Here is a 14,814-nt window from a genome sequence, read left to right on the forward strand (position 1 = left end):
GTACTTCTATGAAATGGTTTCCGGAGGTTCGGTGGAGAAGGAAGGGTTGTGGGGACATGCCCTTGTTTTTGTGATTTTTTTTAAGTTCGGATTTTATAAAAAAAAATATGGGCTGGGCTTGCTGGGCTTGTTTTGGGTTTTTTTGTGTCTCTTGTATTGAGTTTGTTTTAAGTTAATCAATGGCAGAGATGTAATATATATGAAGTTCAACGTTTATTTGTTATGTAGTAAATGTTTTTTGGGTATGTTTATAAAGTGAATTTCATATTTTGAGTTTTTTTATAAAATTGGGCTGGGGTTCTTTTGGGTGTTTTTTGAGTTTTTTTTTTGTTGGGCTTGATAGTGGCAGTGTTGTAATTTATTGGAACTTCAACACTAATTTGTTATTTAATAAATGGGTTTTTGGTGTGTTTATAAAGTGTTTTCCATGTAGGGTTTTAAAAAAAAATAAAATTTCAGCCCCTATTTTGGGTATATTAGTGAAGCTCCCTAAATTAAATGACCTACGAATAAAATAACTTATTTTATATTTATCACATGATATTGGTTTTTTTAGTACAAGAACGATAGTCTAAATTATAGATGAACATGTACTCCAACGAGCAGAACAAGCATTAACAACCGATAAATTAGGTACTAATACTTAATTTAATAACACAACTTGCGTTGAGAAAAAGAACACTTCTTTCCCTATATAGTGACACCCATAAATCTCTAGATAGTAACACTCATAATAAATCCCTAGATGGTAACATCAATCGAGAAAGAAAAAAAACCCTAATTTATAAATCCCTACATCAAAGTTTTGAAACAATCTTGCAAAATAATAATTACAAGAAAAAGAAGAGTAGAAGAAAAAAGAAAAGCAAAGAAAGAAAAAGTTAAAATGGAGAAAAGAACTCACATGAATCATGGATGTGGGTGTGGAGATGGAGCTTTGATGTTGGAGGATGGAGATGTGCATGTACACCTAACCTATAGGTGCACCACAAAGCTTCATCTTTCATGATGTGGGGGCATCCACATTTATATTTCAACAAACGACTGCGTTTTTCTTTTCCTAAAACAGTGGCTGCAACCACCAAATTACAGTCCTCTAATTCCAGCTCAAAGGCCCACAAACGATAAGGAAACCAAAACCAAAATGGCTGAAAACCAAACAGTCCGTTTCGGCATTATAGGATGTGCCGGCATAGCTAGAAAAGTGGCTCGAGCCATAAAGCTCGCACCGAATTCCACCCTCTACGCCATTGCCAGCCGTTCGATCGAGAAAGCCCAGAAATTCGCAGGCAACAATGGATTATCTGGGACCGTCAAGACCTACGGGAGCTATGATCAGCTGCTGGATGACCCATGTGTAGATGCAGTGTACATGCCCCTTCCCACTAGTCTTCATCTGCACTGGGCAGTGTTAGCTGCCCAAAAGAAGAAGCACTTACTGCTGGAAAAACCAACGGCTCTTGATGTGGGTGCGCTTGATCAGATATTGGAAGCATGTGAATCCAACGGTGTACAGTTCATGGATGGGAGCATGTGGCTGCATCACCCGAGGACAGCCAAATTGAAGGAGCTCATCTCTGAATCCAACCATTTTGGTCAAATTAACATTGTAAGCATTTTGGTCAAATGAATTATTTTCAGGTGATTATCGTTACGAGTCTTTTATTTTTTTTGTTGTGTATGCATTTTAGATCCGTAGCACATCGACAAAGTCAGTAACCCAGGATTTTCGTGAGAGCAACATAAGAGTGAAACCGGACTTGGATGCTCTCGGTGCGCTTGGGGACCTAGGCTGGTACTGCATTGGGGCCATCTTGTGGGCAAAGGACTACAAATTACCGACTCTAGTGAATGCTCTGCCTGATGTCACAAAAAACTCTGCAGGGGTCATCTTGTCTTGCACTGCATCATTTTATTGGGAACCATTAGACGAAACGGTTGCAACGATTCACTGCTCTTTTCTTTCCCACACATCCATGGACTTGGCTATATCGGGCTGCAATGGTTCGCTGCACTGCAACGACTACATTATTCCTTACCAAGAGAAATCTGCTTCGTTTGCCTTCACATCCGGTGCAACGTTCTTGGAACACCATATTGGGTGGAATGTAGGGCCTGAAGAAGTTAGAGTGATTTCTGAGCTGCCGCAAGAGGCCTTGATGGTTGAAGAGTTTGCAAGGCTTGTTAAGGGCATTATGAAATTTGGACACCGTCCAGACAGTAAATGGCCCGAGATTAGTCGAAATACGCAGGTAGTATTGGATGCAGTGAAGAAATCCATTGATCTTGGTTGTAAACCTGTTAAGTTGTAATTTCTTTTGTCGGATTTTAGCTCATATGCTTTCTTAGTAGGCATCTACATTTAGCATGGAACTGTCTGTGCACACTGTATGTTGTGTGACAAATACTTTGTGTCTTAAGATACTGCTAAATGAAAAGCGAAAAAGAGAAAATTTATTGCTTTTCGGATTGTTGGAGGAAAGAAAGAAAGTTGCAAATGCCTATGAAATTGCATATGCTTGCCCAATAATTTCTCCATTAGGTGCACGTAACATAATAGTGGTGCAAGTTCTGAGTTTTCTTCTAGCTAGGGGAGAGATTCTGAATTTTGAATCTAATAATTGTTGAAAGTTTCCTCTATATCCACATACAAGTTATACAAGACTTGTGAGAGCAAGGAAATTAAAATCCGAACAAAGGGGGGAAAATGATTGCCGCGATTTCTCTCTCAACGAACACGCCCGCCGGTTCAACTAACATAACTGTAACTTCAGGCCCCAGCGGTACTCAAACACACAGCAAACCTCTAACTTCAACCCTCAAATGGCTTGCCAAATCCGGCAAATTAGACGAGGCCCTTCGCCTGATCGAATCCTCACCGTCCAGATTAACATTCACCGAGCCCGATGTAGAAGCCTACTCTCTCCTCCTCCACACCTGTATCTCCAGAAAATCATTGGAGCATGGCCGAAGGCTTTATCTTCAACTTCTTCTCTCCAAGGACAGAGGCAACAACCACAGCCTTCTCCACAACCCAACTTTGAAAAGCAAGCTCATCACGCTTTACTCTGTTTGCGGCCGAATGGATGAGGCTCGCTCTGTTTTCGAGGATGGGTTGGAAGATGAACAGGTTCCCGAGTCAGTGTGGGTGGCAATGGCTATTGGGTACTTGAGAAATGGGTACTTGGTTGAAGCTTTGCTTGTGTATTTTGACATGCTGATCCGGTTTGTCCAGCCGGGTAATTTCGCGTTTTCGATGGCGTTGAAGGCGTGTGCAGAATTGCCTGAGTTGAGACTTGGTAGAGCAGTCCATGCCCAGATTGTGAAATCAATTGAAGAGCCTGATCAAGTGGTGAACAATGCTCTTTTGAGGTTGTATGCCGAGAACGGATGTTCTATTGAGGTCTTCAGGGTGTTCGATACAATGCCTGAGAGAAATGTTGTTTCCTGGAACTCTTTGATTGCGAGTTTTGCTCGACGAGACCAAGTGTTTGAGTCATTGGATTCTTTTAGAAGGATGCAAGGAGAGGGGATGGGATTCAGTTGGGTTACCCTTACGACGATTTTACCAGTCTGCGGTAGACTGACTGCACTTCATTGTGGGAAAGAGATACATGCCCAGATTGTAAAGTCCACCAAGAGACCTGATGTCCCTGTATTAAACTCACTTATCGACATGTATGCAAAATCTGGAGAAATTGATTACTGTAAGAGGGTGTTTGAGAGAATGCAAAGTAAAGACTTGACATCATGGAATACTCTGCTGACAGGGTATGCAAACAATGGATTCATAGAAGAAGGAATGAAATTGTTTGATCAGATGGTCGAGTCTGGTGTCCGACCAGATGGAGTAACATTTATAGCTTTGTTGTCTGGCTGTAGCCATGCGGGGCTTACTGATGAAGGACGAAGATTGTTTAAAAAAATGAAGTTAGTTTATGGTGTTTCACCAACAGTTGAGCATTATGCTTGCTTGGTGGATCTCTTTGGCAGAGCTGGTAGAATTAAGGAAGCCTTAGATGTAGTGGAAAGAATGCCTATGAAGCCGACTGGTAGCATATGGGGATCTTTACTCAACTCATGCCGGCTCCAAGGCAATGTTTCTCTTGCAGAGTGTGCTGCAAAGGAGTTGTTTGAACTTGAACCGACCAATCCTGGGAACTATGTAATGCTCTCAAACGTTTATGCAAATGCGGGGATGTGGACTGATGTGAATAGGGTTAGAGAACTGATGAAGCATAGGGGAATTAAAAAAGATGCTGGATGCAGTTGGGTACAGATAAGGAATAGAATTCACACATTTCTAGCAGGCGGGGGTTTTGAATTTCGTAATTCAGCTGAGTTCAAGAAGGTTTGGAATGAATTGACGGATGCTATGAAAGAGGTTGGATATATCCTTGACACTAGTGTTGTGCTACATGATGTAAATGAAGAAACTAAAGCAATGTGGGTTTGTGGGCATAGTGAAAGAGTCGCAGTTACGTTTGCACTTGTCCACACTGCTGCTGGAATGCCAATTAGGATTACAAAGAACATACGCATTTGTGCAGATTGCCACTCCTGGGTGAAAATAGTTTCAGTGATTACAGGGAGATTGATTGTTTTAAGGGACACAAATCGCTTCCACCATTTCAAAGGAGGAGCATGCTCTTGTAAGGACCACTGGTGATAACACCATTCTTTCTTACTTTTCTGCTAAGGTTCTATCATTCTTTCTTATTTTTTTCATGATTCTTCTTTACATGTTTGTCAAATTTGATTCCTCCTCTTTTGAGGACCCATTAAAATAAGATTATGTTATATTCTAGCCATATGGCACATGGGTTTGTGCAAACAGATGGTTGATTAGTGCAGATAAGTCTTAAAACACCGTATAGATCTCACTGATTGTGACAAGTAATCTTGATGTGAATTTCTATTTAAATACTACTTGATGAAAGGGGAACCCTGAGAAAGAACATAAAAATTATGAGTTCAAATGTACAAGACCAAGAAAGTTTTCAACGAAGAAGACGCTGGCGGAGATCATATTCTTTTATAGTTGAAGCTGTGATAAAATTCTCCCCAACTTCTTCAGGAACTAAGTAGTCAGGGTCTTCAGAACTGTCAACGTCTTCTTGTAAGTTGGTGTCAATCCAAGAGGACCAGTTAAATTCACTATCTTCCTCCCATGACAACTTCTGGTATCTTTGCATGCCATTAACCTTCTCAATCAATGTATGTAACAACTGATTGTTCAACACTTCATAGTCCCTGCATAGTTTGAATGGCATCCTTTTAGATATTGAATGCGCCTTTCAGCTCAAGTTTCAAAATTTTCAGCATATATAATACCTGTATGTGAAAATTGCATGTATTAGCTTAACTAAAGCAATTACAGCAAAGATTGATCGGAAAAGGTTTATTTTCCATGTTTGCTGTTGAATGTCGATTGGGGTGAACCGAATTGTCACTACTTCTATCAAGAATGTGGCACACAGCCCTGTCAATGAAATTAGATATACAACAGTAAATATAAGTTAATGAACCAATGTAAGTTTCTGAATTTTTTTTCTTTTTCATAATAAGATAAAGCACTTACCAATATATAGCCAAGGTCTAACTGTGTATGTTTGCTTTGTGCTTGTGAACATGTAGATAACAAACATCGATATAAAGTAAATAAAGAAAGCTTTGATTAAGCGCGATTCAAGCAACATAGCATTGTGCAAAGTGAATAGCTTGTCTAATGCAATGAACATGCTGGCTTGCTTTGATTCAAAAGATTCCTGTGAGCAGAAAAAAACTGAGAATAAATTTAAAAAACTGTGAAAACCAGTCAGAGAAACCTCGTTAAATAAGAAATCTAAAGCTAAAAAGCACCTGAGCTGCCAAGATTGACTTTGAATTTTCCATCAAGTGATCATGAACTTGTTGAAGCTGTTGTTGCTTTTGAAGAAGCTCTTCTTGTTGTCTATGGCCATATTCGGCTAACTGGTGAAGTGTACTCCTGCGATTTTAAAAATGAGTTAGAGAAACTCTACAAATTTTCAGACTTCATATTGTTTTTACTTTCTGTTTTACCTGCTCTCTTCTAATGCTTCAGATTGAAATTTTGTTAAAAACTGAAGATCCTTGAGAGCAGTCGTCTGTCCATCGAGAAGCTGATGTTGCTTATCCAAAGACACCCCAGCCATATTCCCAATATCATCTGCTTTGCTTTGCAGATTCTCCATCCTAGATGACATTTGGTCTCCAACTTTAGTTATCTCCTTTTCAATTTCAACTGCCTCATTTCTTAAGTTATCAATTTCTCGGCCCAAATGACTGTATGAATCTTGCAGCATTGCCATCCCATCTTTCAAGTTTCTCTTCATTTCTACTTGTCCTTCTTGCAGCTCTGATTGAGAAGCTTGGATTTCCCTGGATTGCTCATAAACTGCTGCCGAATGCTTCAACACGACGTCTACATGATCTTCCACATTTTTTGCAGTTTGAGCAACTTGCTGTGTTCGAACATCAATCGAATTCAAAGACTCGTATATTTGATTTGAGCCCTGCAGTAGATACTCTGCCTTCTCTTCAATTTTTTCCAACTTGCCTTCTGCATATTGGGCTGAATTTTTAAGTTCATTCACCAGTCTCTCTGTTTCAAGCTTAAATACTCGAGCCCTGAAAACGACCAAAAAACAAAGTTCTTGTTAGTTTCTCAGGAAGAATTCATTCAACTTACATGGAAGATATTAGTATACTCAACTGTAACTGATGGCAGATTGAATTGGTCTCAAGGTAGAATTCCAGATAGACCTTATGCTCATAGTCATTCAAACTTTTCAGGCATTTATACATGACAGATTTTGGGTCACATGAAGGAAAAGGAGGCCTGCCAGAGTCCTTCTGAAAGCAATCACTAAGATGCCAAGCAAATCTCGACCGCTTCTCTTCAACAGCGAAAATCTCCGAGCACCCAGAAAAGAGATGCCGATAAGCATTTTGCCAACAAGAGTCTGAACCAACCAATTTCGCCTTAGCATTTTCAACTAGCCTGACCCCCTTCTGGTCATTAACACCTTCCATGGAGAATTTACCAACCGAACCAGAAGGGTTCTCATTAGAGGAGGTCTCTTCTGAAGAGAACCAACCCCACGAGTGACAGTTGGATGAAGCCGATATTATAATTAGCAGAGCCAGAAGAAAACGAAGGTGATCCATTTCAGATTTCTTATCTGAAACTTTGTAAAAACCTGCACTGCAAAATTCAAAAGTTTATGACTTTATGCTTGGAGGGCCTTGCATATACATGTACACAGATATATAATTATAATATCTTAAAGACTTGGAGTTCAAGAAACGGAAATGGAAAAGGTTGAAATGTGACTTTAGCCGTTTGTGATGCAAAAATTAGAGAGAAGAAGGAAAAAAAATATCAGAAAGGGACAAGGAGAAGATGAAGGTGAAAAGGACATGTAATTAATCTGCAAAATCATGTAATCAAGCAAGGTAATAAGGATTTGAAGATAAAAGATTATTTCAAAACAGCCATGAAAAAAGAATTTGAAAAAAAGAATAGAAGCAAAAGACAGGAGGGGTGACCTGGGTTGTTGTTTTCAGTCGTGTCTCTCACGAGAAGTCACAATCTAATGTAGTTTTTTTGTGTTTTTTTCGGAAGAGAGCATTAAAATAATATATAGAAATCAAAGAGACGTAACTTTTCATAAAAAAAGGAAGGAAACAAGAACATTGCTTTTTGTCTAAATATGGCGCGTAATGGTTCGTATTCGGGTGTGTTCGTGCAGATTAGGCATCTGAGTCTCATATTTACCATTATGCCCTCGTCAACAAAAGAAACAGATACTCCGGGTATTAATTTTTGGGCCTCTTTGGCAACGTTCACTTCGGCTTGCCAAGTTCCTTAGCGGGCCCAGCAGGCCGCTCCAGAAATATAATTATTGGCCCAAAGAAGAAAATTTATCAATAATATTAAACATTCAAACATTAGTATTAGTTAAAATTAAAAAGGGTATGAAGTAACCAACTAGTTTTTGGTCTATGTTATTTTTTATTTACTTGGTTGGAGGAGGACTCAAGTTCAACTCACATAAATGGCGAGGACAATACATATTCACTACATTGGATAACTAGTCTAATCCAATTGTGATGCAAATTCAAATGCAAGTGTTTATATCTAATTTTTTCCCCTTTGGCTCCACAAAGGAAAGGTGATGTGGTGAGGGCCAGTTGGGGCCAAACTTTAGGCCTAGAGACGGAAATATCCAGGCATAAACTGAAAATGAGGGGTCAGACCTCACAAGCCCACAATCATGGCACAACACGCTCAGCCCAAGTGAACAAAGGTTGGCCCAAATATCATAACAAGCCTAACACTATGGCCCAAAACGCGAAGTAATTGATTAAGGCCCACAAAGCCCAAAGATCATGGTTTGAAATCTTAACAAAAGCACAAGGCCCAACCCAAACCACTAAGCATGGAGAAAAACTTGACCGAAATCAAAAGTCGCATTCGTTCCTCAACCCAAGGGGTCTTGCTCAAGTAAAAATCAAGAGCACTGACTAAGACAAGGATTTCACGTGCACCTTCTTGGAACTTAAGCTAGTCATAGAGTAAAAGCATTGGAACTTCAGGGCGACTCGAAACTCATGATGGAGGGGATTTTCCGCAGTAGGTTGACAGCTCACTCAAGATTTGGGCGGTGGTTTGTAAGATCTTAGCATCAAGGGAGGGAATTTTACACAAATATTCATTGGGTGAGGGAGTTTCAAATATCTACCCACATGAATGGAGGTAGAAGAACTCAACCAATTGAGCTACACTCACTTGCTGCAATAAATTATGTTTGTTAAATGAATTTGGTACTTGTCTGATTACGTCTTTCAGAGATCTATGAACTATAAATAAAGTACACCTCCACAAGCTGCAAAACTGGAATTGAATAAAATAAGACCAAATAGAACATCTACCAAATTGCTACCATAAGCCCATCTCCAATGGGAGTGGGCTAAACCCAAAATTTGGGTTTTTAGCCTTAAAAGCTTCTCCAACCTTGTATACGAACAGGCTAAAAAAGTAGTCCAAGCAAAAGCCCAAGCATTATTCTGCCTGTTTTATTATCTGGATCGAAATTTTGTGGAGCCCAGCAGCAACATATGGAGCACATGCCCAGGAATTATGTCAACCCATGTGCATATGGAGCCCAATTGTACCATGTCTGTGTGGCTGCAATGGCAGCTTCTGATAAAGGTCATCATCAGAATTACCATCGAATAAATTTTGTATAGCCTTTCCATGTGAATTCATTGTAAGAAGAAGAATGAGATTGAAGGAGATTATGTGTTTGGTTGGGTAGAATAATTCCCTCTTAAATAGGGAAGAGGATGAGGTTTGAAAGGAAGATTGGATTTGAAATAAAGATGAGGTTTGAAAGAAAGATAAGGTTTGAAATGAAGGTGAGGATTGAAAGGAAGATGAGGAGTTTTTAGGTGAAATTAATGGATACATACACATCTAAAGCTAAGGTTGCTTTGATTCACTTTGTTATTTATAAAAAATAGAAATACATTTTTCTTACATATAAATTGCTTATGGTTGATCAAGCAGGTTTTGAGCTGATTTTTGTGGGTATAAAGGTTTTGTTTGGAAGATTGCAATTGTGGGGATGCTGTTTTTGAACACAGGGAAAAAAAACTCATTGTAGTGAAAAGATTAGAGAAGCTAGTCGAAGAAGGTGGGAATGAGTTTCCTGCTGAGATGCAAGCAATCGATTTTACTAAGAACTTTTTAGGTTTCTGACTTTTAATCTTGAGGGTATTTGTGTATTTTTTAAGTGACTTTTTTGCTATATCTAAACGTTTTTATCAAACTAATATTTTGAAAGTAGGAATCAAATTTTGGCTATTTTTGATAAAAACTCCAAACAAAATTGGAATTGAATAAAATAAGACCAAAGAGAACCTCCACCAAATTGGTCAACAACCATCTATTTGGAAGATGCTTGTGGCGCTGCTCTATATAATTTTACCCTCTTCGCCCTGCCCTTCACTCTCATGAGCGATTTCCCTTCATCCATTCAAAGACTACAAGAGCAACGCAGCAGAAAAAAGTCAAAATGATGGATGCCTCGAATTCGACTAATCAAACTAAGAGCACTAGTCAATTAGCATTGGCGGGGCAAGCAGATGAAACCAACCAGGAAGCATGTTTAATAAGTGGCATGGATCTTGATGTATACAAGGCCGCAAAGAGAAGGCAATATTGATGTCCTTCAGCGGCACAAAGAACATCTTCACCAAATACTGACTTCAACCAAGAACACAGTCTTGCATATTTATATAGCATGCGCCAACAGCCTATCGTTGATTGAGCCTAAACAAGTAGCACACAAGTCAAGCAACATTGTGGAGAAGATACTGGAAATGTGCCCAGAACTACTATGGCAATCCAATGGAAGTGGTGAGACTATTTTGCACATTGCTGCGAGACACGGTTGCTCTGATATAGTTCCAGTTCTTGTCAAGGCTGCAAAATCTTGTCATGGAGACCTTGGCCAAGTGGTCAAAGAAGCTTAGCGGTGTCTAATAAGGACAATCAACGAGGGCAAGGACATAGCCTTGCACGAGGCAACACACTTTAATCACCTAAATATGGTGGAGATATTGACCAAAGAAGATACTGAATTTTCCTACTCTGCTAATGATAGTGGCGACACACCACTTTACTTGGCTGCTGAGAGGGGATACTGTGATTTGGTTTTCAAAATGTTGGAGACTTGCAAATATCCAACTTATGGAGGTCGTAATGGTAAAACAGCTTTGCATGTTGCAGTGGTCTGTAATGATGAACATATGTACATAATTAGCACCCATTAGTTACTTATTAGTTATATATTGATTAGCACCTTACTCATTTTTATCCTTTTTTGCTTTAGAAATAACGAGAGATATACTAAAGCACACTAAAATGGCTCTCACAAAAGTAATAGATGGACGAGAATGGACGCCTCTTCACTTTGCTGCACTCTTTGGTCACACTTCAATTGTGAAACAGCTAATAGAATCTGATAAGTCAGCTGCTTACGTTGGTGACAGAGTGTACAAAAAGACACCCCTTCATGTTGCAGCCATTCAAGGGCATGAACAAGTAATGAGAGAGATCATTTCTCATTGCCCTGATTGCTGCGAATTGGTTGATCACAAAGGTCGTAATGCCCTTCACTATGCCATTGAGTGGCCTAGAGGTCAAATAGAGGATCTTTTTTTGAAAGATTCATGGCTTAGCCATGTCCTTTTAAATGGAAATGATGCTGACGGGAACACACCCCTCTTCCATAAGCTTTCTGTGGCTGATAATTTCATTAGTAATACTAGAATTCATCAGATGACATTCAATAAGAAAATCCTAGACGATCTAAACAACATTCTAGCTAATGAGACTCTCTCACCAACACTGAAGGTACAGTTGTTGACCTTTAAAGTATTTCTAACAAGGTTTTTTTTTTTTTGTAATCTAAAGACAAATATAATACTTACCACTCACCTCTCATCATAACACTTGTTTGCATTGCAAAACACTGTTAACCGCATTTTGGAGTGGAATGAAGTAAGAACAGGAGGCCCATATTCAATTGTAAGCCATGAAGATAGTATCGGTAGAAACTTCAAACTATATGGAGACACTATCGAGGAAGTTGAGGAAGACAAAGGTGGCATTTCGGAAATGAAAGGTGCCGCTGGATCAAGCCTTAATCATCATTCAATTTTTTTTTGGTAATGATGATAATAATAGGGAAATCAGTCCAGATAGAGACGGTAATGAATTTGGGGAAAACAAAGGTGGCAAAGACAATGATGTAGTAGAGGAAGGAAGACAAACCTATCTAGTAGTGGCTACATTGATAGCAACTGTAACCTTTTGCAGCAGGTTTCACCATGCATAGTGGTTACCAAAGTGAAAAGGACCTGACCAGGGTTTGGCAGTTCTAACAAGAAATGCAGCATAGCATTTGTTATAACAAATATACTAGCTATGTGTATGTCCAGTGGTTCTGTGTTGATTCACATTCTTTTACAATTCCTCACAAAATATGAAGAGATGCCTGGCAGAATGGTGTGATGCTTATCTGTTAGACCAAGTCCAAGTCATAAGCAGATTGTTATTGATAAGTTGGTTGTGGATTTGAATTTGAATACTTGATATGATGATAATGTTATTTTGTAATTAAGCCGATCCCTTTATTGGAACAACTCTTGTATTTTGAATTGTAAGTTATCAATACAGTAATATAAATACGTGCTTACACCAGAGTTACTGGTGTAGCCTTTTCTCCCATTTCATTAGTCTTTTATGGTATCAAGAGCTCTTATTATCTAATGATTTTTTTCCCCATGTTTCTCATGGCCAACTCTGATAGCTCTGCCTTTCCTCCTATTGACCAAAATCCTCCCAACACCAACAACACCAATGACCAAAATCCTCCGTCCACCATCAACAACCAACCCCATTAGCCTCAACCTGCTGTTTCCACCATCATTACCATCAAATTGACCCGCTCCAACTACCCACTATGGTTGGCTCAAACTTCTCCAGTTCTTCGTAGTCGTGATCTTTTTGGCTACGTTGATGGCATAATCTTTTGTCCTCCCAAGTCCCTTCCTAGTACTGCAGAAAGTGTTGTCAACCCTTCTTATCTCTCTTGGGTCCAGCAAGACCAGACAATATTGAGTTGGATAAACAACTCTCTCACTCCGTCTGTGTTGTCTACTGTGGCGTTGTCTCCCACATCTCGTCAATCTTGATTATCTCTAGAACGTCGTTATGCATCCACCTCTCACAACCGCATCCTTTATCTGCGCAATGAACTCTTTCGTACCACCAAAGGCGACTTGTCCGTTTCAAATTACTTGGACAAAATCAACTCGATTGCAGATAATCTTGCACTCGCAGGAAGCCTCATTACGGATCTTGATCTAGTTACTATTATCATGAACAACGTCGGACCAGCCTTTGAAGTCACCGTTAGTGCTGCACAGGCCAGGGATACTCCGATTACGTATGAGGCCTTGGAGGCTCTCTTACTCACTGCTGAGCGCCGTCAAGGTGAATAGGCGCAACCACAAGTTGATATAACCATAGGAGGTTCTGCATTTGCTGTTGCTCGTGGTCGTAGAGGTCGAGGAAGATTGTTTGGGAGAGGTTTTACCCCAAACCACAATACCAATCCCAATTCTACTGGTCGAGGTCAGTTCTGACCAAACTCCAATTTTCAGCTAATGGTACTTCAGGTTATGCTTCCTCTTCTAGTGTTTCATACAATCGATGTCAGATTTGTGGAAATAATGGCCATCAGGCCCTTGATTGTTTTAACCACATGAACATGGCCTATGAGGGTAGGGTTCCTACTCGTCGTCTCTCTGCTGTGGCATCTCAGTCCAACACCAACCCTCGCCCAAATGCCAACACTTGGTTGATTGACATAGGTGCAAACTCTCATATTACTCCTGATCTTGGCACCTTGAACAACCCTCGAGAGTACAATGGTAATGATCAAGTGGGAGGGATATGTAGTGATTCTAGGCTTACTATTACTCATATCGGAACTATTGATTTTTATAAACCTTCCTCCAACTTTTAATTAAATAATGTTTTGCGATGTCCTACAGCTTCTTCTAGTTTACTTTATGTTCATCAATTTACTTTAGATAACAATTGCTATTTTCTCATTTATCCTGATTTCTTTATGATAAAAGACCTCAAAACCCATAGGACGCTTTTCCGAGGAAGATGTGAGAATGGGCTCTATCCGCTACGCTCTAGTCCACCTTTATCATTTCAAGCTTTGGCGGCATCCATTGGCACCCGTGTTTTTGCTCAAACTTGGAACTCACGCTTGCGGCATCCTGCAATACCAATAATCAAGTTTTTAATTTCGAATAAGGAAGTACCTTTTTGTGGGTCTTCTCAGTTTGCTTTTTGTCATTCCTGTCCGTTAGCAAAAAGTTCTAAATTACCATTTCATACTTCATCCTCTCAGTCCCAATTTCCTTTGCAACTTGTACACTATGATGTGTGGAGCTCTCCCATTAGTTCAATCAATGGATTTTGATATTATCTTCTGCTTGTTGGTGATTTTTCATGATACACATGGCTTTATCCAATGAAAAATGAGGTTCATAGTATTTTTGTTCCGTTTAAAACGTATGTTGAAAATGTGCTTTCTTGCAAAATCAAGTCTTTGCATTGTGATAAAGGAGGGGAATACACTAAAACAGCTTTAAAACAGTTCTTAGCTTTTCATGGCATTCATCAACGCTATTCATGTCCTAAGCATCTGGAACAAAATGGATTAGCAGAGCAAAAATACCGTCATCTAGTTGATTCTGGGATAATTCTTTTAACTCACTCACATATGCCTTTAAAATATTGGGTAAAGGCTTTTAAGACTTCTGTTTATCTCATAAATCGTTTGCCAATCCGAGTCTTAGAACAAAAATCTCTTTACGAGAAGTTATTCCACACCTCTCCGAATTATGATTTCATTCGAGTTTTTGGGTGTACTTGTTTCCCTCTTATGCGTCCTTATAACAAAAACAAACTTGAAGCTCGCTCTAAGTCTTGTGTGTTCATGGAATATTCATTAAATCATATTGGTTATCAATGTTTGGAACCCAATACGGGACGAACTTACATCTCAAGACATGTGTTGTTTGATGAAGAGACATTTCCATTCAAAATTCGCACATCAACTCGGCAGAGCAATCCTTCAGACCCAAGTGACTCTTCTCCATCTCTCAGTTTTGAATTTTCTGTTTTATCTAATCCCA

The 14,814-nt window shown here is 39.4% G+C and overlaps 3 protein-coding genes across 4 annotated transcripts; 2 read left to right on the forward strand and 1 right to left on the reverse strand.

The window, feature by feature from the left end:
* The first annotated feature begins 1,023 nt into the window (after positions 1–1,023).
* Positions 1,024–2,462, forward strand: LOC117622907 (uncharacterized oxidoreductase At4g09670-like). The gene is made up of 2 exons (XM_034353714.1): positions 1,024–1,609; positions 1,692–2,462. Exons 1-2 carry the CDS (start codon positions 1,145–1,147, stop codon positions 2,310–2,312), a joined length of 1,086 nt encoding a protein of 361 aa, XP_034209605.1. The 5' UTR covers positions 1,024–1,144; the 3' UTR covers positions 2,313–2,462.
* A 71-nt stretch (positions 2,463–2,533) lies between these two features.
* LOC117622905 (pentatricopeptide repeat-containing protein At3g14330) lies at positions 2,534–4,807 on the forward strand. Its single transcript, XM_034353710.1, has one exon. It carries the CDS (start codon positions 2,708–2,710, stop codon positions 4,667–4,669), a length of 1,962 nt encoding a protein of 653 aa, XP_034209601.1. The 5' UTR covers positions 2,534–2,707; the 3' UTR covers positions 4,670–4,807.
* Positions 4,808–4,889: 82 nt separating this feature from the next.
* LOC117622906 (protein GAMETE EXPRESSED 1) lies at positions 4,890–7,630 on the reverse strand. 2 transcript variants are annotated; one of them, XM_034353713.1, is made up of 7 exons: positions 7,573–7,630; positions 6,737–7,223; positions 6,064–6,651; positions 5,863–5,989; positions 5,582–5,768; positions 5,335–5,482; positions 4,890–5,253 (listed from the first exon to the last, which is right to left on the reverse strand). In XM_034353713.1, the coding sequence occupies exons 2-7, from the start codon at positions 7,189–7,191 to the stop codon at positions 5,001–5,003; spliced, it is 1,758 nt and encodes a 585-aa protein (XP_034209604.1). In that variant the 5' UTR covers positions 7,192–7,223; positions 7,573–7,630; the 3' UTR covers positions 4,890–5,000. The 2 variants fall into 2 exon arrangements, with proteins under 2 accessions (XP_034209604.1, XP_034209602.1); XM_034353711.1 differs by having other exon boundaries at positions 4,891–5,253; positions 6,737–7,228; positions 7,573–7,614.
* Positions 7,631–14,814: the final 7,184 nt, after the last annotated feature.

Source organism: Prunus dulcis, chromosome 3 (genome assembly GCF_902201215.1).
Source record: "Prunus dulcis chromosome 3, ALMONDv2, whole genome shotgun sequence".
Taxonomy (NCBI): Eukaryota; Viridiplantae; Streptophyta; class Magnoliopsida; order Rosales; family Rosaceae; genus Prunus; species Prunus dulcis.